The sequence below is a fragment of the Balaenoptera borealis genome (genome assembly GCF_965194805.1).
Source record: "Balaenoptera borealis genome assembly, chromosome: 13".
In the NCBI taxonomy this organism is placed as follows: domain Eukaryota; kingdom Metazoa; phylum Chordata; class Mammalia; order Artiodactyla; family Balaenopteridae; genus Balaenoptera; species Balaenoptera borealis.
Genome location: NC_138870.1, coordinates 61,295,093 through 61,322,943, shown reverse-complemented (window position 1 = coordinate 61,322,943; position 27,851 = coordinate 61,295,093). Strand labels below are relative to the sequence as shown.

The 27,851-nt window shown below is 35.5% G+C and overlaps 1 protein-coding gene across 1 annotated transcript in view; it reads right to left on the bottom strand.

Annotated features, from left to right (window-relative positions):
* The window catches only part of TRHDE (thyrotropin releasing hormone degrading enzyme), a 416,748-nt gene that overhangs the window by 42,492 nt on the left and 346,405 nt on the right, over positions 1-27,851 (bottom strand). The window contains exons 13-15 of the mRNA XM_082351569.1: positions 18,093-18,240; positions 16,117-16,214; positions 15,543-15,650 (exon numbers count right to left, since the gene is read on the bottom strand). Coding sequence (XP_082207695.1) covers positions 15,543-15,650; positions 16,117-16,214; positions 18,093-18,240 — 354 coding nt within the window. The remainder of the gene's footprint in view (positions 1-15,542; positions 15,651-16,116; positions 16,215-18,092; positions 18,241-27,851) is intronic.

The following is a 27,851-nucleotide window of genomic DNA, read 5'->3' as shown; positions in this document are numbered from 1 at the left end:
CTACTATTATTATTAGGATGCAGTGCCAACAAATATTCCTATCGTTCCCAAATGAGTACTGGACTATAAAGAAAGCAAAAGTAAAGTTTTTAGACAACCTTGCTAAAAGTGAATGAGTAATTATAAAAGTCACTACAGACACCACATCTCAAGTTTAAGGCATCACAATAAAATACACTTTTATAATTCCACCTAACTTTACTGGTATACTTGTCAATCAAATACACTGCTGAATCTATACAAAAACCCTGGCAACCAAAGGAATATCGTTCCTTAGTATCTCTACAAGGCCCATGGCCAACGAAGAACAGAATCCCAAGTGAAGTATGCAGTTGGTGAGCGGCTGAAAGAACAGGAGACAGCAACGCTGTCAGCTGGCACCTTTCATGCATCAGCTGGGGCTGCTCTGTTTCTGAAGAGTCTTCTCACTGGTGCCCACACAGCCTGCTCATTCCCACTGAAAATGGAGCACGACAAAACAAAATACCCTCTGGACCTCAAAACAAAATAGAGTTGGGGAAAACTGGTGGACAATAGACCAACAATATTTAAAATTACTGTGTTCTGAAATGATGTTCCAAACCTCTTCACATTTTATTTTTGCATATTTGCTAAGAGGTATATGCTGCTCTTTCTATATGAAAGAAAAAGGATTGCTGGGAATGGCTGAGTCATTTTAACTCTTAATATCCCAAATGTATCAAGAGTATATTTTAAGATAGCTGCACTCCTTTTAAATGGCTCTTATAATTAAAATAAACGTATTTTAAAAGAGACGTTCACTTTGCTTAAGCTGAAATAATATATATTACATTATATTTTAAACCTTTAAGTCCCTATATATACAGTAGCTATTATTTCTACTGGCTGGGAAGGGAAAGGGATGGAGAGGGTTAAGTTTCTGGGCTGTAAGACCACTTCATAAAATATAATTGCTAAAGTGTAAGAACGAAAGAAACCAAGTGACTCAGACAACATTAAAAAGAAGAGGACAAGGAGAAGGAGACATCAAAGAAAAAGTAGAAAGAAAGAAAGAACACATGAGACATGTACAGAGTAGCCAAAAAATTCGGAGTAAAAATGACAAAGACAGGCATGACAAAGACCTACAAAAAGGTAAAGGGGGAAAAATGCAATGAGAGGAGAATTTGTGACTTGATTTGTTGAAAATTTTTCTTTGGCCTGGATTTTAAACACATTCTACTGAAAAGCCTAGAACAAAGTTATTTAACGTTTCACAACTCAGAACCCTTATGATATCCAGAATGAATTATACCCATAAGACCTCCAAAAAATTGAACTCATTTATAACAAAGGTAGAAAAATTAAGATATCCATGATGACTCACTTTAAAGCAGTGAGCAGCAGTCTGCTGGCATAAATAGCTCTAAAATCATAATTTAAAATTTAAGAGGTATACAGCTGTAATAGAAGTCGTGAAATGGCTAATAAATTGCCCTATTTATAGACGCCTGTGTTACAGAGGAGATAAATTGTTTCTGGATAACTGTGTGCCTATTATATGTGGCTTCCCAACGAATTTCAAATCTGCTCTATCCTGATCCTTGAATATTTAAGCTTCTTCTTCACTTAGCTCAGGTCAGAGCACTGTAAATCTAAGTGCCTCCTATGATATGAAGTCTAAATATAGATGGTGTTTTCGGAATCACAAGGATTAGGAATCAGTACTTGCAGTTAACTTTTAAGATGAAAGATAATGATAGGAACGACACATTAGTCACAAGAGCAAATCCATAGCACTGTTCCCATTCAAATCATGATCCAGGCTTGAGTGTTTATGAAAACTCCACTGGATGACATAGGGCTCCACCTGAACAAATAAATCTTGTTGCCCAGGAATAACTTACAGCAACAGTCATTGTCTTGAATTCTTCATACAATGGTTGAAAATGGCACCAGTTTATTGTATCCATCAAATTACTACATCGACAAATGTATGGGCCTATGCGAACGAGGTTTACCTTCATTTCTAATGCACTGTCAAGGTCACTGTTGTTAATAAGGCTGATTGTACAGCTTGGGAAGAATCAACTACAGCCATTTAGTTAATACTTTAGGCATAACAAGTAAACTGTCATGAGTAGGCAATAATTAATATATTTTCCTCACTTGAAAGGTCTCCAACTAAAAGATTTTATTTGGCTAAAGTAAGTTTTACTATTCTCTGTGTGTGTGTGTTTGTGTCTGTGCATTGACCAAAATGTAATTCTGTACGTTTCGTAATTTTAATTGTTAGATTCACTGCATAAGAAAATTCTGTACTTTTTAAAAATAGAGAAATATTCTTATTCTCATCAAATCCTGGATGTTCTATGGTTTCATTGAAATACGCTTTGATCCTCCTGTGAAAAAGCAGTGAAATCCATGAAAAACTTTATAATACATGTATGTACACTAAGGAATAAGGATGTATATAATTAAATCTGATAATTAAATATAGTTATAAAAATCTAGTCCTGTTACACAAGGTAAAATAAAATTATTGATTAAAAAAAGAAGCTGGGGTCTGGAGAAAGGGAGAATGGCAAGAGTGGATGAAAAAAGTTACAAAACAAGCTAGAAGGCCTATTTTGCATTGGGAGATAATATAGCTGAGAAAAACATACACTTTAAAAGAGTCGACTCAAATGTTATGACTTTCTGAAATAAGTGAAATGTATGTATGCACATATACATGTAATTGGCAGGTATTGGTCATAACGTTGCATGTGTATAAAGAGAAGGGGAAAACAGTGCACATAGAATGCCTGCACTGTATGTTTGTTTCAGCATAAAATAAGCAAGGTTTGTTTGTATATGAAAATAAAAGTCACTTCAATTTTTTCTATTTGGTTTTTTAATTATAGAAAGAACCTCAAGTCACTAGAAAGTAAAACAAAAAACAAAAAACCTCTTTCTAAATATTTAGATGTGAAGGGATTCTGAAACATGAGAATGGGTCCTTTGCTGTGAATTTTAGGAATATCTCTATATATTATTCTATCTTCATGCGATAGGCCACTCCCATCTTTTTTTCCTACACAGGTAAAAAAATAATATTCTGAGGAATCATGATATTAATTTTGTCTGAATTTTATGAGGAACAAGAAGAACCTCCCTTCTCAGTATCTTCTTTTATTCCTCCATTTCATGATGAAAATCTTAAGTAAGAACAGGGTGAAGTTAGCGAAAGTTAGAAGTCTTATTTGCTATCTATTGGTAGCACTCCTTGAAATCTCATCAACACAATCCAAAATATTATGTACCAAGTTTTGATTGCAAGGCAGAGGCTAAAGTTGTGTGTATTAATTTCGTATGGCTGCCGTAACAAATTACCACAAACTTGGTTGCTTAAAACAAAAGAAATTTATTCTCTCACAGTTCTTACGGCCAGAAGTCCAAAATCAAGGTGTCAGCAGGCTGCTTCCTCCTGGAGATTCTGAGGAATCAGTTCCATGCCTCTCTCCTAGCTTCTGGTGGATCTGGCAATCCTTCGCATTCCTTGGCTTGTAAATGCATAACTTCAATATCTACCTCTGTCTTCACATGGATTTCCCTCTGTGTTTCTCTGTTCCTTCTCTTCTGTCTCTGATACGGACACTCAACATTAGACTTAGGGCGCACCCTAAATCCATGCAGTCTCATCTCAAAATCATTAATTTAATTACATCTGCAAAGATCCTATTTCCAAATAAGGTCACATTCACAGATGGGGTTTAGGATTTAGACATATCTTTTAGAAGCCACTACTCAATCCATGGAAGTGTGTGCATGTGCTTTTATTTTTCCTATTATTGCCAAGAAATTACAAGTCATCAGAGTTCTTTCTCACTTTCAGATATTTTAAGATATGGGTAACACAAAACAATATTTGATGCCTATGGAAGATCTTTCATCAACATTATCACAACATTGAGTAAATGTTATCACACTATCATTAGAAAGACTACCATGAGTTATTTTCATTTTGAGATAGAATAACTTATATGCATGAAATCAGTCCTAAGTCTTAATCACAAGGGGGAAAAATAAATAAAAAGGAAATGTTGTTGATGTTGCTGAAAGAATCTTCTCAGTGTTAATAGCAATGCTTATATTATTTTTGGAAAATGCGGAGGAAATTTCTTCTTTATAGTGGTTGGTATTAGTTGCGATAAACCTTGTAATCAATGGATCTTGAATCCATCAGTATAATCTATTGTCTGTGAGTATGTAAGAATGTTTTGGAAGCTGCAAATATTTTTGTTGGTGCTTCTGCTCTGGCTTAGTAAATAATAATGATTACTATTGTAAGTTTAATCACCACTGCTCCCTGTGTTGCCCACGTAAATCTATATTTACTTAGTACTTGTACTGTGATAAAGTCAGGCAGTTAAAATAGAGCTATTCTATAACTAATCAATAGGCGTATCTTTTGACAGATAACAGAAAAGTTCAATAGTGTTATGCCTGAAATTGGTATAATATTAGGCAAACAATACTAGCATAATAGGAAAATTACTTTTGGCAGAAATGGGGGGAAAAGCAATTATACTGAAAAGAAAAAAAAGTTAAATTAAATCAAGTTATTTTCAAAAGCACACCTCTGTAAAAATTAAAATACCCTGAAAAAATGCTATTGACTATTTGCCTCTATGCATGACCAATAATATAATATTCTTAAGTAAAATGTCAGGAAAAGCCAAAAGGGTTGGGAAAAGGGAAATAAGTGTATGATTATTTCTGCATTTTAAATTAGAATATAAAATCGTTAATGCATTTAGATTACAAACTAAATGTGACTGTAAAAAAGTGAATAGAATTATGCACTTATATTAGCTCTCAATGCAATTAAAATCCCTGCTACACTGAAAAGTAAATTAAAAACACATCCAAATTAGTCCTGCAAGTAGGTCATTCAGTCAAATATTTATTTGGTGACGAACTGAACTGAGCTAGCATGTATTGAATTCTCCAAATGGCAAGGACAAGTGGTAGTTTCAGTGTGATTCCAGAGAAGCATAGGGAGAAGAGAGATTATAAAGTCCTCTTCTACATTTAGTTATAGCCGCTCCTGAAGTAATGTTATACATGACCTCTCCTTATACAAAAGGTTAGTCAGGTTGTGACTGACTACTGGTTATGAAAAAGATTTCCAGTCTGACAAAGGAATTCACAATTGGATTAATTCAGATAGCAAGCCCACTTACGACATTTCACAGATGGCTTTTCTTCTCCATAGCTTACCAAAACACTTCTATTTGCTAACATACTCTCACCTTAGAAGAGAAATCCCCTTAAGCTTTGATGAAGGAGCATAATCAATTAACGGGCATTTTTGCTCTTCTCAGCAAATAAAAACAAAACCACCTGATGAACTGAAAATGAAATTATAAAACTTCCAGACGACGTTCTTGGGTCAGTGTAGATTCTGCCCAATCACCTAAACTTTTGAAAGTACCAAGACTTTAATCTTGAGAAATGATGTTGAGGAAGAAGGCCATTTATTTTTAGGTGACTTTTTCTTTTTTTGTTTCTAATTTTTATTGGAGTGTAGTTGATTTACAATATTGTCCCAATCTCTGCTGTACAGCAAAGTGCATCAGTTATACATATACATATGTCCAGTCTTTTTTAGATTCTTTTCCCACATAGGTCATTACAGAGTATTGAGTAGAGTTCCTTGATTGAGCCACAGATGTAGAAAACAAATTTATGGTTACCGGGTGGGGGGGGGGAAGGGTGGGGGTAGGGATAAATTGGAAGACTGGGATTGACATAGACACACTACTATATATAAAATAGATAACTAATAAGGAGGGCCATTTTTATACACTGTTTCTTCCTCTTAACATCTCCTTTCCCTCTTTGCCTAGTGAACGTGTATCTTTCCTGTAGGCCTCAGGTCAGTTGTCACTCTGCAGGAATGTCAGCCTCACTGACAGGTCAAATTGTTCTTTTCTTGTAAGTCTCCCTCTGGTTCTCAATACACTAAAATCGTACAGTATTCGTATGACATCTGATTAGTCTCAGTCTACCCCATTGGACTGTCAACTTCAAGAAGGAAGAAACTGTGTCCTTTTGCTCATCACTGTATCCCGTGACTTTTAGCCTGACGCCTGTGATGCAGCGGTTACTCAGGGTAAATTTGGTACATGAATCAAGCACTGTTGGAGTCTGAATTAATATCGATTAATCACATTCATAGATATTACTATGGAAAAATTACTTTATTTTAGAAATAAAGCTGAAAGTTAAAAACCAAGTTGACTATGATCCAGCTCTTCCATTACCCAAATGTGACTGGTGAGCTTGGCCCTGAAATGCTGCATCCATCACAGCGAGGGACGCAGCATGTTAAAGATTTTTTGTTTTAGCTTTAAAAAAACTACTGAGGAACAAATTAATAATAAGACGTCGATGATGGTGATGATTTTGAAGATAATTGTGAATTATTCCAGAGTTTCCCACAACACTTTCTGCTTTAAAGAGTCTCTGTGCTGGAGTTATGCAGACAACAATTCATAATGAGGTGACTGGCCATAACTACTAAAATATAAAATACCTAGGGAAGAAAGGTGATAGAAGGAAAGTGTTTATCCTTTAAGGTTTTTTTTTTTTCCAAGCATATGATAAAAGTAAACAAAAATATATACCCTTAAGTTTTACATTGTGGGAAACTAGCTGAAAGTACTTTTAAAATCTACATTACAAACATTCAAGTAGGTAATTCAGTATATTCTTCCCCTCACCTCAAAGGGTCTGTTATAAAGAACAATTAAGAGTGGAATTCTCACCCATGGTGCGTGAAGTTCTCTATTAACAATGCCTCAACTGTGCACAGTGCGAAATAAAGAACTAGCCAAATAAATTACAGTATAGGATGCTCACGTGCAAGTAAAAATGTGAACTAAAAATACAGGTCAATTAGTTTTAAGCTACTTAACATAATCCACTGGGCCTATAAGTGCCTTTTTCAGCATACTTCCTAAATTCTTATAATTAAAAATTAAATAATTTCTGATACTCTGACCAAAAAAAGAGCAGTTTCTATGTTTCCATGCCAATTGTTGGTAGGAGGTAAAGAAATACATAACTTGACTTGTAAAAGCAGTATTGCCTAACGTAGAAAAATAATGCTTTGAGTCAAATATTTGAAATGTGAGAAAATTATAAAAACTATTTTGAAACTACTTTAAAAATTATTTTAGATATAAACCGCCTATTTTATAATGCAAGATAGAGGCAAGTAGTTGTAGTATTTGATGGGAAATGACTTAAAATAAAATTAAGAATTATATAAGGTCTCTGGGGACATCTACAAGAAAAAATTTCAGATGTAAGTTCTTAGACTATATACCATTTTTACATATCTATAGCTATAGATATATCTATATGTTTAAATAGATGCAACTTTTAAAATTTATAGTGGAAAGGATTAATAATAAGTGAAAACTATACAAAAATTGGCAGAAGAAATAAAACTTTTAGAATACACTGAAAATGTTCATCTTCAGGGCCGCTATTCTATGTTGTGATAGCTCAATTCTTAGCTTGAACTCCCTTCTATTCTCTCCCTGGACAATCTCATCTACTTCTCATCCTTACCATTTCTACCTACATCCTAGTGCAGGGGTCTTCAAAATGAGGTGTTTGTACCTCTGGGGGTAAAGTAAGACTTTTCAAGGAGTACCTAAGGATATGGGTAGCATTATGGTAATCCATTTCCACATTCTAAACTCTTATATAGATAGTTCTTTTTTCATAAAAACCCTTCTCCCACTTTCTCTCACTTTCCAGGAGAGAGGCATATTTCTCATTTATTCATCTTGCATGTTCTGAGGGTGCATTGTACTGCAGTATCAAATAAAGAGAAAATTCTAAATATTGGTGTTGATATCTAGAAAATGAGTTTTCAATCTTTTAAAATCTCTGCTTCCATAAAATTTGAAGAAGGGACTGATCAAGCTGTCAGGTGATAATTAAATTTTGGTGATAGATTACTATGTGATTTTTGGCACAAAACTTGGAAAGATTTTGAAGAATTGTGTTACATTCCTGTAACAAAACAACTTCCAATCCCATCTATTTTCATGTATAAGGTTTTTCAGCACTTTAACATAAAAATATGAATAGAATTGATGGTGAAACTTTCTCATTCTAGCAGTGAGTAATATTTATCTGTGAGTCTATAAACTAATTGGAAAAAAGGCCAATTTCAATTTTTACTTTTATATTTAACAATTTTTATTTTAATGTTTAGAAATTATTTACCAAAATTTGCAATGTATTTATGTGATCAAGTATATACAGTAAACAATTGTAATGAAAACCCAATTTAGGGGAAAAAAAACATAACAGGCTTTTATGATGACTTGAAAAAATGTGTGTGTGTATGTCTATGTGTGTTCTGTGTATTTTTTACTGCAGAGAAGTATGATAGGGTGATCCAAGAAAGATTTTCAAGCAAAACTATATTATATTAGAACATAATTTGAGGGAGGAGAAAAGAATAATGTGAAATTTGCGACTAGTAAATAAGAACATAATCGTATTTTTAAATGTCTAATGATGGTTATAAAATAGCTATGATGTTTCAAATCCACTGTATACATTTAAAGGTCTTGAAAGAATTTTATTGAAAAAAATGTTTATTTACAATATGCTGGAATTTAAATCCTTGCAATTATTTATTTATTTGTTGGTTTGTTCAATAAGTTTATTTATTTTAGGCTGTGTTGGGTCTTCGTTGCTGCGCACGGGCTTTCTCTAGTTGCGGCGAGCGGGGGTTACTCTTCGTTGCGGTGCGCGGGCTTCTCATTGCGGTGGCTTACTCTTGTTGCGGAGCACCGGCTCTAGGAGCACGGGCTTCAGTAGTTGTGGCAGGCGGGCTCAGTAGTTGTGGCTTGTGGGCTCTAGAGCACAGGCTCAGTAGTTGTGGTGCACGGGCTTAGTTGCTCCGCGGCATGTGGGATCTTCCCAGACCAGGGCTCGAACCCGTGTCCCCTGCATTGGCAGGTGGATGCTTAACCACTGCGCCACCAGGGAAGCCCCAAAGCCCTCTTGCAATTATTTAAATGTACGATGAAAGTTTTAGATTTAGACTGAAAAATGTAATTTTAGGCAATTCATATGCATAAAAGTTTTAGCCCAAGGGATTATCCTAGTCAATTGTTATCAAATGCCTTCCTTTCTCTTACTTTTTATATTAACTCCTGTCATTCTTCCTTCCTCAGCCATGTTCAAATATGTCCCCTTCACTTCATTTCCAACACCAGCACTCAGGGCCGGAAGTCTTCCCTGATCTCTCTGATCTGGTCAAATTCCTACAGGACAGTCTCTCAGAACACCACAGATCTCTTCTTGGTTGCACTCACCTGAGTTTCATTTTTAGCTTTATGTGATTATTTTGAACAATTTCTGTCTCCCTCCTACACTCCCTCCTTGCCCCTGCATTCATCTTTAGGATGGGTAAGGGCACAGACCACATATTCTCAATGCCAGTCAGGTAGCAGGGGCTGGCATTGCTTGAATGAAGCAACGCTGCCTTCCAAGTGTCTAGCACAGTGCCTGATACATCGTAGCTGCTCAATACATACTTATCGGATACATGAGTAAATGAACATATATCCCCCTTTAACTATATAATCAAAAGAGAACCCAAAGTGGACACATTGTGAGGAAACTGTATGATTTATGTGCAAGCACAGTCAGTGTGAAGTTTTGGACTGTTGGAGCTTATGGAAGCACTAGAGATTTGTTCTCGCTTTAGAAACAGGGTTGAAATTTGGAGCCATTAACAGACTTGTCTTAACCCACAGCTGCCTAATGACAAACAAGGAGCAAACCTAATTCCTCACCCCAGCTCACTGGAGGTTTGGGCAGCCCTGCCCTTTCCACTACTCCACATAGACTCTGTGCTGTGTTCACTTGTCTGCAACAGAACAACGCTGGTATCTGACCACTAAAATGGCAGATCTGGCTGGTATAACTTTACCCTATGAAAACTTATAGTAGGTCAATGTACAGTAAAAAAAATACAAAAAGGAGTGTTAAAGAGCAGAGGTAATAGGACCACAATAACTTGGAAACATGGGCAGTAAATTAGGATCTATGTTTTCAGGGAAGAAAACATGAGGTTTCTGAACCGAACACATACAGACCATAATGGAAAGAGCCCTTTGTCCATCCACCTTTACATTCTCACATAAGTAAAGCAAATAATGATGGATAGAGAGCAGACACAAAGGAAAGGAGCTTAACTGGAGATCTTTACACTCTGAGATTAAAAAAACGCTATGCCTGGTGGAGGGACATGTACCGTAAATAGCAGCTGATTAAGGGGAGGGAAGGAAATGTAATATTTACCCAGAGGCCAAGACAGGCAGTATTTCTTAAGGCAGGGAGAAAAGGGCAAACGTCCCCCTGCTCCTAATTGAGAGTCTCTATGGTAATGTTTTGTTTTTTATTTTATGTTACAGGTCACATCCTTATATCCTCAAAACTTATAGAGAGTTAAGTCTAATATTGAAGGCATTCTATAAATGTCCTATTCTGTTCTATTCTACACTGTTCCTACTTTCCCCATCTAAAATTCATACCACTCATTACTCGGGAGGGCGGTCAAAACAAGTATTCAATAGCAGGCAACTTCAAAGATGATTAATGTTGTATAATTTCCTATAAGGGTCAGATATTATATAGGCATTCTTTTACATAATTCTCACTACTTGTTTGGTTGTTAGTAGTACTGCCACTTTTCAGATGATGAAACCAAGTGATTTTCCTAAGTTAATTTAGTTGAACAGCTGCAATCTGATCATGGTGTCTTTGACGCTGAAGACCATAACCATTCCTAACACCAACGGTTCCCAAAGTGTGGTCCCCAGACCAGCAGCAGCAGCATCACCTGGAAACTTGTTATAAATACAAATTCTTGGGCCCCATTTCACCTACTGAATCAGAACTCTGGAGGTGGGGCTCAGCATAAGTCCCCCCCGGTGATTCTTGTGCACAATCAGGTTAGAGACCACAGGCTTATACAGTGTAGCATAAAACTTTTGCCTACACTCACTGCAGAGAGTACTTGAGTTCTCTTGGCTGTCTTTTTTGCTTCTCTTTTTTTTTTGATCATTTTTGAACAAATATCTATTTACTGATGTATGGAAATTTGATATACCACCACAGAATTACCGGCAGTAGGGGTAGAAAGTAGACAGGCGAGGGACGGAAGCCCAGATCCGCCACCTATTGTTATATAATCTTGGCAAGTTGCATAACCTTTGTAAGTTTTGGATTTGTCTTCTGTAAAAGTGAAAATAAAAATGACGAGATCATGCACCAAAAGAACTTAGCCCAATCCTGAAATGTAATAAATACTCAATAAAATAGATATAGTTTTCATTATGATTATCATTGTTAAAGACAACAATATTGGTAACATTATAATTAATTGCATGAGTAGTGAAGCGTATTATTGCAGTATTATGTATGCTGCAAAGCTCCAGAGATTCTCCTCTACTTACACATTTTATTATAAAATGGCCTTAATTTTTTCAATTTCAAAATGAATTTCCAATTAATTTCAATTCACTAAACATTTTTAATTTCCCACAATGTACAAGGTATTCTGCTCTTTTAGGGTATCTTTTAAGTAGGGTATTGATACCAGTTATCAATTTATATGTTAGGTAATGGATATCACCATTGAATACTTTTTTTAAAATTAAACACTTTAAATCTTTACTGTGTCTTGGCTTAAAGCTTTATTGGAAGATTGGGATTGACATATACATACTACTATATACAGAATGGATAACTAATAAGGACCTACTATAGAGCACAGGGAACTCTTCTCAATACTCTGTAATGACCTATATGGGAAAAGAATCTGAAAAAGAGTGGATATATCTGTATGTATAACTTATTCACTTTGCTGTACACCTGAAACTAACACAAGACTATAAATCAACTATACTCCAATAAAAATTTTAAAGAAAAGAAAAAATGTATCTTTTCACATTATTTGAAAAATAATACATTATCACAAAATTAAGAGGCTGTGTCAATTGTGGACACATTTAACTTCAGGTTAAATTTTTATTCAAAGAAAATCGCATATTGCTCTATTGAGACCCCTGGACAGTTAACTGTACAATCTCAACAGTGTTTTAATACAGACAGTTTCAAATAATAATTCACTTGCAGTAAAAATAGATCCCCTCTATTTTACTCAGTGAAGCTCAGGCCAATTAGTTCTTGTTTATTTGCACCAACCAGTGAAAGAAACCAATTTCTGTCCCTTTTATTATGCTTTTTATCTATACAAAAAGACTATCATCTTTTCTGTCTTTGGTTTTTAGAGTGAAATTCTCAGTTCTCACTACCTCCTCTCGTAGCTGGTGTTTTCAAGATTTTTTAATCATTTGTATTGTTCTCTACCGAATGCTTGGTGATTTGTCTCTTTTCTGAAATGTGGCACTCTGCTGAACTTAGTCCCCAAACCACAGACTAACAAGATGGGAACATAGCTCAATCTGTCTGTATGCATGACATCACCATTACAGTTCAACACACTGTAGCATTTGAATATTTTAACAGGGCTCAGAATGTCGACTCATTCAATGTATCATCCACTGTAATTCTTGAATTTTTCTCACTGTTGCTACCATCTCTAGCTTTTCATTGCACGTTTTGGTTCCATTACCCTGCCCTGCACCAACTTTCCATTCCATTTTCCTGAATCCAATGCCACCTATTCGACCTATATCCCCAGTATATCAAGATCAGGCTGTATAGTAACACAGCACCCCAGAGGTTGCAATCCCTGCTACTTCCACGACTCTTTGTCCTTTAGATTTACTAGCATAAATACATAGCATCTCTCCAACCAAAATATTTTAGTATACAACTACATTACCCTTGGAGGGTTTTTTCAGATGATTTTTAAGGTTCCAGTTAAACAAAACCAAGCAAACAAACACAAAGCTTACTGGTCTGTTACTTCAGGCACATTTAAAAAGAAACCTAGCCCTCCCCTTAATTGACTCAATTTAAGAAAGTTAAACTCAGCACCAAGAACAGGAGTACATTATTGTTTTATTATTGAGCTGTCATCCCCCAAATATAGATTAAACCTCTGATCTTCACACACAGGTAGCTCAGTGAGTATCATGTACCCTCCCTGCAGGAAGTCACTTGTGTATGCTGAGCCGTGTCATATGGTTGGTCGGTTGAGTAAACCTTAGTAAACACAGCGCTAGTTTCATTTAGCAGGTTTACTTGCCCAGTTACAAAAGAAAGCAAAGAGGAGAATATGAAAATGATGAAGGAAATAACAAAAGAACCTTAAAATATTAGGCCCCAATTTAATTATTTTACCACGAATAAATGGCAGGGTTATCAAAACTGAAATGAGCTGACACTTTCATTTATAAGAGAATTATGGAAGTGATTGATGGTTCAAACTCACAAATCAAAATTGCTGCACTCCTTAAACATCAATCCATGTGCCTTCCTTCTGTCTGGAACCTGCATCCACCCACCTCACATACTCATACACACCTACCGCTGCCTCACTCAGCCCTGTCATCTGACAAAGTCCTACTCAACCTTCATGAGGAAGAATGCAGTGTCTCCAAGGCGGTGACCTCTCCCTGCTGTGTGTTCACACTCTGTCTCGTGCTTAGTTCTCGCTTCAAAGTACCACTATTTGTTTATAGAGCTGCATCTCCTATTCATTTTGAGCTCTGCCTCTTCTCTTTGATTTTTGGTTACCAGCTGCTATTGAGAATCACTCAATAAAATTTTGTTAAATGAATGAATTATTTTAAAAACAGATTTTCCCCAATAGCTATATTTTTAAATGTAGAAAGTGATGTCCAGCTTGAATAGTGTCTAGGGAAATTGTGGTAATGCAATGGTATAAGTTCAATTTTAATACAATGGCAAGAATATATGTGAGTATGGGTATATTCATGAAAGGGTTCAAAAACAGCTATCAGCTCTGAGAAAAGACATGTGTCTGTAGCCAAATAAAACAAAGAGTGAAACAAAAAACAAAGGGGAGGAAAGTTGAGACCACAATCTTCAAATAGTATATATCACCTTTTTTTCCTCAAATGTATATATGATTATATATCTTAATCAAATTTTGGATGTATTGGTTTTGGATAAATGTTTAAGTTTTCATAGCCTAATTAATGTGGTAGAACTGAATGAGGTGGTAAAAAATAGGAAAAATGTTTTATAACATTTTAAGTCTGATATAATAACTTCAGAAGACTTAGCAAAAAGGATAATCATTAGTCCAAGTTTAACACATGAATTTGCTTTAGTTCTAAAGAAGAGTGATGAGGGATTTAATCACTGTCTTCAAGTGTATGATGGTTCCATTGAGAGATAGTAGTGATCAAACATTTTCCTTCTTAGCTCAGTGTACGACTAAGACCGATTAACTTAAAGAGAAAACAGGAAAACTCTAGAGAAGGTGAGACGTTCTGACTAATTACTAAGTAATGCAGTGAAAGATTTCCCTCACAGACTTTTAAAGCAGGAGACCTACCTTTTGCTCTAGATTCAGGTACTAAATTTAAACTTAAACAACTCTCAGCAAGACAAATACCAATTTGTTCCATAAACAGATTACACTGTCTGTGGTTCTCAATGTCTCTTCTACAACAAGTCTCTTTCTCTGTGGCTCACGGGGTCATCTCAGTCACTCATATCAGGGACAAGCCCCCTGTAGCACGTAAAATAGAATCATCTGAACAAATTGTTCCCTAGCTCCTCATTCTCTGATGGGACTCTCTTTAACACGGTGGCCGAAGACTGGAGAGGAGTGATTATAAATTGCCCAAAGCATAAAAAGAAATGGAATACAATGATCCTTGGAAATTCAAAGACACCTAAAAAGGTTTAGAAAACTATAGTGAGAAGATCACTGGTCTTTGATTATTTTATACACTTAATATTCTTTTCATTAACATTAACAACTGACATTTAGTATAATATTTAAATCAAAAATAATACTATTAAATATTTTTAACCTCACATTATGTATTAAAATACTGTTCTGTGAAATTCCAAGATACAAGTTTAAGGTTTCTGTCAAGGGTCACTAAAAGAGTAAAGGTTTTTCATAACCTTTTTGTTTTTAGTTTTTAATGTTAACATTTGCTATGCTACTTCATTTATATCAAATGCTCACAGTTGTTTTATAAATAAATACCACAACCTTTCTAAAGAACCTTAGAGTCTGACCTAAATTTAATTATTTTGTTCTCATGGGATAGCAAAGCTATCAAAATTTAAAATAAGGTGACACCCTATATTTGAAGAATAAGTCTGGATTAAGAAAGGTAGTTTAAAACTACATAAAACATTCCAAAGGTACGTGTATTGTGGCTTTCATGCTGCTGCTTTGTAAGCTGTGAACCTGAAACAAAGTTTTGCAGTGTTTTTTTCTTGTCTTGTTCTTCTCCAGTTGATAAATGGAATGCATCCACTGAGAATCTGAAAGCAGTATAAATCATATCAGAAATACAGGATTTGGTTCAACTTACCTGTTTCTGTTGCTGGAAATCCAATCTGAAATAAGCGTTGATGCCTGTTGGTGACAGTGCTTGTTGCCAAAACTACATGCTAGCATTACAACTTCTCTACGTAGCTCTCTGGGTATCATCAAAAGGAAAAGAAAAATTAACAAACAGTGTTAATATCTAGAGAGAAAAGGAAACTCGTTACACTACATTGCAGTAGATAAGTAAATAATTAGCACAAAATTAATTTTCAGATATGGAAATTCCATTTTGCTGAGCAAGAGATAACTAAGCAGGGTAGAAGTTATTCATAAAGAAGTCTTCTCTGGAAACAGTACTATAGTGAGGGGTATGGGTTCAGATCTCAACTTTACCAATAGAGGCAGATCTTAAATTAAAACATGGCAAAGAAAAGCCTTTGTTCTCAGTACCAGGTGGTGGAAACTGTGTTGCCCATCAGAAGTCCTCCCAGGAGAGGGAAACGAAAGATGCAGAATGAAAGAAAGATCGTCTCATGCTGCTAAAGTCACAATGGTTTTAGTGGTGTGTTACTGTACAGTTCTGGGGGAAAAAAGCAAATGAGAAAATAAAACCATACTCATGTTGGTAGGCTGCTTGAACAAGAGATCCATTAAAATTGCTTTTTGGCCAACCAAGCTTGATGTACGTTGTTGCAACTTGCTTTAAAATATATTCCTAAATGGGGGGGGGGTAGGAGAAATAAAGATAATATCATTTTCAAATCGCTCCATGCTGACAACTAAAATTATACAGTAAAATTAAAATATTTTCTAAATGAACCAACTTTGAAATATCAGTAAAATTATGGGCATGGTAATGCTCTATTATAATTTTATTCAACTTGATATGTCAAATATAGAAAATTAGTGTAAAATACAGTTGCAACGATGGAAGTCTACTCTTTACTTCCTACTGAACAATTAAGTAATTTGCACTATTAAATATTTGAGATGATAATTTTTGTAGCAGAACAAGGAAAGTGAGGAATATTGATAATGAATCCATACATACATATATACAAATGTATGTAGATATAGTTTATGAAAATGAGCACCTAATATTTATGTGTTTTATGTCAATAGACCATATTTAATGCAAAACTGTTCTATAAGCCCAGTCAATAGCCTAGCCTTTTTGAACCTGATGTACACAGAACACTCTTTAGTAAAATGATGTGGTATTTCAAAGTCAAAATCCATTCATCTAATGATATATTTAGATATCAGTAGCAAGGTAAGATATGCTCTCCTCACTTTAATGTGGTCCTTGGATTCTGTCAATGGAACGAAAGCACTGAAATTACAGTAAAAGCAATTCTTAACTTTTATTGAAAATGAGGTGTCTGACATGATATACTCTTCTAAAGTACAAATATATACAAAAATGTATTTTACTTTACATAAGTTTAATATTGCAGTGTCTCTGTGTTAAGAAGAAAAGAGAAGAGTAATAAGTCCTTCTCCAACATATAAAAATTATACCATAACTGTAATGATACATTTCCATGCATGTCTGTTTCAAGGGCTTAGACAAAACTAACAACAATGAACAGTCAAGCCAGGATTATTCCCATTAAAAAAAATATTAAAACAGAGGTGCTTTCATGTAGGTTTAGGATAAAGTAGAAAGAAGCAACTGTTATGGACATCACACAGTTTAGATGGCTCTAATAAACAGATTTCATGTCACAGCAATCTAGTCTCGAGTCATTCCAAATGCGTAGGTTAATTAGCAGAGCCAGTATGTCATAAATTAGGATGATTTTATAAGACACAGGGCAGAGTCTTAAAATAACTAACAGGAAATAAATAGTGCCCAAAGGTGATGGGAGTTACAGAGACATATTCTCATATGCAAAGCTTCACTGGTGATAAGAAATTTTGGAATCAAAAGCTCATTAGCAGTACTTAATCCTAATCTTATTCAAAATGATTATTACATTAGATTAGGTGGTGTCAGCCGTGCAATTCTGGTTTTCCAGTCTTCAAGCTTAGAAAATCTGGTCAGGTAATATTTTGGAATGTTTGTCATGTCTTCAGGTCTATTTGGATTATCTATTGTTTGCTCTCCTATATCCCCTTGGACCCAATTATGAATGGGCTTTTGCCTCGATGTTGATCTTATCCTTGTTAATTAAGGAAGTGAATTGAATTTACTATGCCCTTTTGGTTAAAAATAATGACTAAGAATCTTTACTGAAACTGTCTATATTCTGTGAAGATCTTTGCATCCCTCTCCCCAGGTTAAGTCCTTTGCGAACACAGAGCCCTTTAACTCTAGGGAAGTAAGTTTGAACTTTAAGGATGTGCCATGTGTATTTGTTCTTAAATTCTGAGGCATTTAAGCTTAATTGACACTTTTAGGCTAGAACAAAAAGTAGCATGTATTACATTTCTTCTTCAAGAATTTGCCATTAGTGTTGCACAGAAGATCAGGACAAAAATAGCACAAATTAGAAGGAAATAAAATAACTCAGGATCAGTTGAATATAGTAGATAATGAGAAAACAGATTATCTTCTGAAAATAAGAAAGAAGAAAATATATCTTTTTACATTGAAGACATTGTACTTCTCCATGCGGTCCAGTAATTTATCTAGAGGATAAAGAGCTCGGCTGGCGGCGTGCCAAGGAAGAAAATCCTTCTCCTCAGACAGGTATCTGATAATCTCCAGGGGAATATTCTGAGGCAAATAGCCAGCTCTGCACAGCCAAAAAAGTTAATGTTAATTATATGCAGAAAAGATACATGATGATGCAAAAATGAAGATTTTACTTATGCAAATAAAAGGCAGAAGGCAAGATTCATCACAGTATAAAGAAGCCATACTCAGTACTATAAAAATAAAATTACTCATTTTTTAATTATAGTCCTACTTAGGATGCCAATGTCCCTTAATATATACAGAGTTGGAGAGTTAAAAATTTGAATGAACACAAAAATATCAGAATGCATGTTTTTAAAAAGGAAAGAATTGTGGAATTTGAATAAATCAACTCTAGGTATTTTCCTTCACGGAAACATTTCAGCAGTCACAAGTAACTGAAAATAATTGATTACTGAAATGAAATTCTGGTTTCTCAATGCATTCTCTTTACTTTTCATGTAGCTCTGTATAATGATATTTAATCCAGGCTGTTTTCAAAAGGATAATCAAATTAAAATAGCAATTTACAGTTTTGACTGTATCTATGTTACATTACCACACAAGCATTTTTCAAACCTTCCTGTTTAAAAAAATAAATGCTTTCTATAACACCTATGAAGATCAGAGTTAGATTTTAAGTTCAAATTACAAAAATGTTAAAGAAATAGACTCTTCCCATTTATTACTTTTAATAGATGCTGTGTCACTGTGGGGACCAATGTCAGATTCTTTGGGAAATATGAAACTGTAGCTTTTTAAAGCTATCTGAACACATGCTGCCCACATTTAAAGAGGGTATATCCAAAAAAGGATCCAAAAAGAAGTGATTACATATAAAATCTACAGTAGATTGCATATAAAATCCTTGCAAATCAAAGCAATGTAAATGACAATACACAGTACATTAAAAGATGGCCTTAGCCTTGATGTCCCTGACACTATGTATTTTGCTGAATTTTTTTTACATTAATAATCAACTGAATGCAGACTTTTAACACAGGGGATAGGTAAATATGAAAGCAACCAAAGCCCGGTTATCTTCTTTACCTACATTTCACATCATTATTCTTTGTGGCATCACAAAATTAGATGGACCTTTTTATTTGTGTTTGGTAGAAGGCGGACAGGGAGAGAGCAAAGCCTTTTCTCATCTTCATTTCGAACAAGTTTGCCAGATTATTTAGTCTTTACTTGTGTGATAAGCAAAAACTACTCTAAAGACAAATATTAACTTGCAGCTGTGTTTATAATGTTCATAATAAAGACCAATTCTGAAGATTATTGGATTTAATAAATGAACAAGCATCACTCTAATGATTTTGGTTCACTCCTGGTATAAGATCAACCACAGTTAATGTCTGACATAAACAAGAATGATAAAAATCACCCCAAATTTCTACATTTCCACAAAATTTCCTAGAGTTTGTATGATTTGGACTCCATCTAGATGTGTGCCACTTTTCTTGTACAGTTTCCATTTTATACATCCTTGCAGAAATAGCATGAAATTAGGCTAAGGCAGCAACAATTAAATAAGAAACTTCTTATTTTTGCTAATGTAGCACCATAATAAAACAGTTAAATTTTGCTTACAAGGGTTTTAAAAGTAATGATTTGGTTTTTTTCCTTAAAAGTAACACAGCTTCCAGTATTTCAGATTTCATAATTTGTTTCCCCTGAACTTTTAATTCTAGATATTCATTAGCATGGTGGTCATAAATTTGCCTCCCCTAAAATTATGTAATCCCCATGCCATGGATTATATAATTTTAGAGTTGAAGCCATTATTCTTTTGTTAAGGAAACAAGAAAAATAAGGTATTAAAAAAAAAGAACCTTTAGTATGTAGCTAATTTATTAGGGCCCTTCAAATAAGTTTGGAAAATCAAGAAAGGTGTTTGGGTCTATTTTCTCACAGATTTAAACATACTACCTTATGTCAGTTACAATTTATTATGTTTCACTTCTTCTCTATACACGGATGGACATCTTTCAATGACTTATGTTTTGTGAGAAATATGACTACAAATTAAAAAGTATGACAAATAATGTTATGAAAAGAGACTTGGACCCAAGAAAGAGCATGAAACTGAGGACGAGCCTGGAACCATGAGTGCCTCCTGAACAATTAAACAAATTCATCTCTCCAAGCCCCACATTCCTTATCTGTGAAATAAGAGGGTTGAACTAGGAGATATCTTTTTTAGCTCCAAAATCCTTTTATTCTAACCTACTTATCTATAATTTAGCCTGCTGAAAAAATTATTACCAGAATATGGGCATAATGTATTTGTTTAAAATTTTGAAAAAAAAACCTTATAATTTTTATATTCCCCACTCTTCAATTGTTTGATATGTTATGTGCAAATCTTCTAAGAGTCAGAGCTTGGATCTAGGTTTTACAGGTCATCTGACACAGTGTTAGAAAATTAAAGCAAAGCAAGCCTAATAGATATTCCAAATAATGACAAGACAAGTAAAGAAAAGTATTCATTAAATGAAGAAATGGAGCAGGTTCTGTTTTGAGTGCTTATACCAAAAATTGCTAACTGCTCACCAAAATCCACGTTCTCCTCTACTTCCTGGAATAGAGTATAATTACTATTCCCTTGGTAGTTATGTGTGGTCACGTGACTAAGCCCTAGCCTGTAGAATATAAGAGTTCCTCACTGTCAAGGTCAGCTCATAGACATCTTTCATTAGCTCCTCCATGTTCTTTTTCCCTAAAATGAATCTTCCAGGGTGACCTTGTATTGAACTCTTGTATTGAACATGTCAGAAACCCACCTGGGTCTCTGGATGACTGCATCCCCAAGTACCAATTCTCACACCCAGTTCTGTTATGTGAGCAGGAAATACACTTCTATTGTTTTTGATCCGAATATATGTTTGGGTCTATTTTTTTTAAAAGCAGTTAGCTTCTCTAATGCAGTCCTCAAATAGAATAAGAAACAGATTACACTCAAATTGCCCTCATTTTGCGCTGTTACAAACATATGTAAGTAATCATCTACTATATAATTCAATATACTTGCATTTAGCCTACTAAATCAAAATATGTAGCTATACTCAATTGGATAATAGGATAATCAGCTTCATTACGAAATTAAGACTTGTAAGAAATAATGTTGGTGAGTAAGTTACCTAGTTTAGATATGTGTTTGTGTAATTGGCTGGTAATGATATCTGTGATTACTACTACTGATAAAGTAATCAATATAGGGGAAGTGTGTGGAATCCCAGTGAATGGAACATGACATTAGCTCAAAGTAATCAGCCCAGAAGGGAGCACACTTAGGGGCCTGATGCTGAAATGCAGTTTCCTTAAATTTGCATCATCACAGGGAAATGTTGCTAAAAAATGGGGGGGGGGGGGGTGGAATTAGCAAATTTAAAGAATATTTCATGTATAACTAAATGTGTTTTATTAATCTTTTAGGAAGAAATTGTAGATGATATTTATATTCTCTACTGTTGAGGTGGGGCTTGGCATAAGAAATGAGTTAGGAATCAAGAAAAGACAATGGAGAAGAGAAGCAAATGAGGAAAGTTTAAGAAATGGATAAAAGATTGCCTATTGCACCTATACAGTTCTTCCTCCCATCCCTGCCCCTCCAACACACATACCCTCCCCTTCTCCTTCTCTAATTTATGGGAGCTTGCAATGAAATATATTTTTAGGCATATAAGAGAATATTTTTATAAGAAGGAGATTAAAACCAGACTATATTAACTGATGTTAAAGTGCACTGATCTTAGCTGGCTTTGTTTTCACCTAAGATCCAAAACTACTTTTTAAAAGCTGCTCTGAATTCCTGTGAATGTTAGCTCTTAAATCTACTATGATGGGTGGCTTGTACACAAATAACCTATTTTACCATGATTTTTCTTTAAAAGCCATTGGTTTCTGGGTGTTTGTTTGAAACTTAGGAAAAAATAAAAAGCACAATCTTCAGACTTTTCAGAGCATCATATTCCAGTTCTCATTAATTGAATATTCATTTAAAGCCAATAAATAGCCTACTACATTATTTCACCCTATATGGAGAAGGTACTGTAACTGTCCCTTAGGGCATAGATTTTTAAAGCAATTACTGAAATGCTTAATTAAGAAGTTTACTATTTTATCTATTATTCTTTGTTATTCATTATTAAAAGACTTTAATGTGCTCTTTGTGGGAAGATCCTATGGTGGAGATTGAAAATTCCACTAGTCCTCAGAGTACCATAGAATAAAGAGGAAACTACACAGGAGAGTTATCTGTGTCAACCATGGGTCCATTTGGTCATTTCTTAGAGAAAATAAAGATATGATTCAGGCACTGGCAACTGTTGCCTGCAGCAGAGGTGAAAAAAGGAAGTTACAGTCGGCCCTCCACATCCACGGGTTCTGCATCAGTGGATTCAACCAACTGTAGATAAAAAATATTTGGGGAAAAAAATGCCAAAATTACAGAAAGTTCCAAAAGGCAAAACTTGAATTTGCTGCATACTGACAAACACTTACATAATATTTACATTGTATTTGGTATTATAAGTATTAATCTAGAGATGATTTAAAGTATCCTGGATGATGTACGCAGGTTATATGCAAATACTATGCCATTTTATATAAGGGACCTGAGCACTGGAGGATTTTCGTATTTGTGGGGGTTCCTGAAACCAGTCCCTGAAGGCTACCAAGGGACGGCTATACTTACTTGCAGCCCCACAAAATTACAAACGTGAAGTTGTACAAAAAGGAGTCTCATAGTCCCTTGTCCTCCTGTTGCTTTTCTTCCAGGAAGCCCTCTCCCAAAACTGACTTAGGCACCTATTTTCTGACCTCACATAACACCCGTATTCATAATAAATATCATGATATTAATCAGAATTTTATCATGATACTATCTTTCTCACTCACTGGACTTAGATCTGTAAGGAAATGAAGCATTCTTTTTACCCATCTTTTTATCCCCATAGCCTACTGCAGAATCTAGTTCAAAATAGGCACTCAATATTGTAAGTTCAAGATGGCAGAGTAGAAGGACGTGCGCTCACTCTCTCTTGTGAGAGCACCAGAATCATAACTAACTGCTGAACAATCATCAACAGGATGATGGAACTCACCAAAAAAGATACCCTACATCCAAAGACAAAGGAGAAGTCACAGCGAGACGGTAGGAGGGGCTTAATCACAATAAAATCAAATCCCATAACTGCTGGGCGGGTGACTCACAAACTGGAGAACAATTATACCACAGAAGTCCACCCACTGGAGTGAAGGTTCTGAGCCCCATGTCAGGCTTCCCAACCTGGGGGCCTGACAGGGGTAGGAGGAATTCCCAGAGAATCAGACTTTGAAGGCTAGCAGGGTTTGATTGCAGGACTTCAACAGGTCTGGGGCAAACAGAGACTCCACTCTTGGAGTGTGCACATCAGGACCCAGGGGAAGGAGCAGTGACCCCATAGGAGACTGAACCAGACCTACCTGCTAGTATTGGAGGGTCTCCTGCAGAGGTGGGGGGTGGCTGTGGCTCACCACGGGGACAAGGACCCTGGCAGCAGAAGTTTTGGGAAGTACTCCTTGGCGTGAGCCATCCCAGAGTCCACCATTAGCCCACCAAAGGTCCTGTAGGCTCCAGTGCTGGGTCACCTCAAGCCAAATGATCAACAGGAAGGGAACTCAGCCCCACCCATCAGCAGACAAGCAGATTAAAGTTTTACTGAGCTCTGCCCACCAGAGCAACAGCCAGCTCTACCCACCACCAGTCCCTCCCATTAGGAAGCTTGCACAAGCCTCTTAGATAGCCTCATCCACCAGAGGGCAGACAGCAGAAGCAAGAAGAACTACAATCCTGCAGCCTGTGGAACAAAAACCACATTCACAGAAAGATAGACAAGATGAAAAGGCAGAGGGCTATGTACCAGATGAAGGAACAAGATAAAACCCCAGAAAAACAACTAAATGAAGTGGAGAGAGGCAACCTTCCAGAAAAAAATATTCAGAATAATGATGGTGAAGATGATCCAGGAGTTCAGAAAAAGAATGGAGGCAAAGATCGAGAAGATGCAAGAGATGTTTAACAAAGACCTAGAAGAATTAAAGAACAAACAAACAGAGATGAACAATACAATAACTGAAATGAAAAATATACTAGAAGGAATCAATAGCAGAATAACTGAGGCAGAAGAATGGATAAGTGATCTGGAAGATAGAATGTGGAAATCACTGCCACAGAACAGAATTTTAAAAAAGGAATGAAAAGAAATGAAGATCACCTAAGAGACCTCTGGGACAACAGTAAACGCACCAACATTCCCATTATAGGGGTCCCAGAAGGAGAAGAGAGAGAGAAAGGACCTGAGAAAATATTTGAAGAGATTATAGTCGAAAACTTCCCTAATACGGGAAAAGAAATAGCCACCCAAGTCCAGGAAGCACAGAGTCCCAGGCAGGATAAACCCAAGAGAAACACACCAAGACACATAGTAATCAAACTGACAAAAATTAAAGACAAAGAAAAATTATTAAAAGCAACAAGGGAATAACAACAAATAATATACAAGGGAACTCCCATAAGGTTAACAGCTGATTTCTCAGCAGAAACTCTACAAGCCAGAAGGGAGTGGCATGATATATTTAAAGTCATGAAAGGGAAGAACCTACAACCAAGATTACTCTACCTGGCAAGGATCTCATTCAGTTTTGATGGAGAAATCAAAAGCTTTACAGATAAGCAAAAGCTAAGAGAATTCAACACCACCAAACCAGCTCCACAAAAAATGCTAAAGGAACTTCTTTGAGTGGGAAACACAAGAGAAGAAAAGGACCTACAAAAACAAACCCAAAACAATTAAGAAAATGGCAATAAGAATATACGTATTGATAATTACCTTAAATGTGAATGGATTAAATGCTCCAAACAAAACACACAGGCTCACTGAATGGATACCAAAACAAGACCCATATATATGCTGTCTACAAGAGACCCACTTCACACCTAGGGACACATACAGACTGAAAGTGAGGGGAGGAAAAAGATATTCCATGCAAATGGAAATCAAAAGAAAGCTGGAGTAGCAATATTCATATTAGATAAAATAGACTTTAAAATAAAGAATGTTACAAGAGACAAGGAAGGACACTACATAATGATCAAGGGATCAATCCAAGAAGAAAATATAACAATTATAAATATATATGCACCCAACACAGGAGCACCTCAACACATAAGGCAAATGCTAACAGCTATAAAAGAGGAAATCGACAATAACACAATAATACTGGGGGACATTAACGCCTCACTTACACCAATGGACAGATCATCCAGACAGAAAATTAATAAGAAAACACAAGCTTTAAATGACACAATAGACCAGATTGATTTAATTGATATTTATAGGACATTCCATCCGAAAACCGCAGATTACACTTTCTCCTCAAGTGGACACAGAACATTCTCCAGGATAGATCACATTTTGGCTCCCAAATCAAGCCTCGGTAAATTTAAGAAAATTGAAATCATATCAGGCATCTTTTCCAACCACAACTCTATGAGATTAGAAATCAATTACAGGGAAAAAGACGTAAAAAACACAAACACATGGTGGCTAAACAATACGTTACTAAAAAACCAAGAGATCACTGAAGAAATCAAAGAGGAAATCAAAAAATATCTAGAAACAAATGACAATGGAAACACGACCTATCCAAAACCTATGGGATGCAGCAAAAGCAGTTCTAAGAGGGAAGTTTACAGAAATACAGTCCTATCTCAAGAAACCAGAAAAATCTCAAATAAACAATCTAACCTTACACCTAAAGGAACTAGAGAAAGAAGAACAAACAAAACCCAAAGTTAGTAGAAGGAAAGAAATCATAAAGATCAGAGCAGAAATAAATGAACTAGAAACAAAAAAAACAATAGCAAGGATCAATAAAACTAAAAGCTGGTTATTTGAGAAGATAAAAAAAATTGATAAAACTTTAGCCAGACTCATCAAGAAAAAGGGGGAGAGGACTCAAATCAATAAAATTAGAAATGGAAAACGAGAAGTTACAACGGACATCGCAGAAACACAAAGCATCATAAGCGATTACTATATGCAACTCTATGTCAACAAAATGGACAACCTGGAAGAAATGGACAAATTCTTAGAAAGGTACAACCTTCCAAGACTGAACCAGGAAGAAATAGAAAATATGAACAGACCAGTCACAAGTAATGATATTGAAACTGTGATTAAAAATTTTCCAACAAACAAAATCCAGGACCAGATGGCTTCACAGGTAAATTCTATCAAACATTTAGACAAGAGCTAACACCAATCCTCCTCAAACTCTTCCAAAATATAGCAGAGGGAGGAACATTCCCAAACTCATCCTACGAGGCCATCACCCTGATACCAAAACCAGACAAATATATTACAAAAAAAGAAACTTACAGACCAATATCACTGTTGAATATAGATACAAAAATCCTCAACAAAATACTAGCAAACAGAATCCAACAACACATTAAAAGGATCATACACCATGATCAAGTGGGATTTATCCCAGGGATGCAAGGATTCTTCAATATATGCAAATCAATCAATGTGATACACCATATTAACAAATTGAAGAATAAAAACCATATGATCATCTCAATAGATGCAGGAAAAACTCTTGACAAAATTCAACACCCATTTATGATAAAAACTCTCCAGAAAGTGGGCATAGAGGGAACCTACCTCAACATAATAAAGGCCATATATGACAAACCCACAGCAAACATCCTTCTCAATGGTGAAAAACTGAAAGCATTTCCTCTAAGATCAGGAACAAGACAAGGATGTCCACTCTCGCCACGATTATTCAACATAGTTTTGGAAGTCTTAGCCACAGCAATCAGAGAAGAAAAAGAAATAAAAGGAACCCAAACTGGAAAAGAAGTAAAAGTCTCACTGTTTGCAGATGGCATGATACTATATATATAGATAATCCTTAAGATGCCACCAGAAAACTACTAGAGCTAATCAATGAATTTGGTAAAGTTGCAGGATACAAAATTAAGGCACAGAAATCTCTTGCATTCCAATAACCAACGAAAGATAAATTAAGGAAACAATCCCATTCACCATTGCAACAAAAAGAATAAAATACCTAGGAATAAACCTACCTAAGGAGGTAAAAGACCTGTACTCAGAAAACTATAAAACACTGATGAAAGAAATCTAAGATGATGCAAACAGATGGAGGGATATATCATGTTATTGCATTGGAAGAATCAATATTGTGAAAACGACTATTCTACCCAAAGCAATCTACAGATTCAATGCAATCCCTATCAAATTACCAGTGGCATTTTTTACAGAACTAGAATAAAAAATCTTAAAATTTGTATGGAGACACAAAAGACCCCGAATAGCCAAAGCAATTTTCAGGGAAAAAAACAAGAGCTGGGGGAATCAGACTCCCTGACTTCATACTCTACTACAAAGCTATAGTAATCAAGACAATATGGTACTGGCACAAAAACAGAAATATAGATCAATGGAATAGGTTAGAAAGCCCAGAGATAAACCCACGCACCTATGGTCAACTAATCTATGACAAAGGAGGCAAGGATATACAATGGAGAAAAGACAGCCTCTTCAATAACTGGTGCTGGGAAAACTGGACAGCTAAATGTAAAAGAATGAA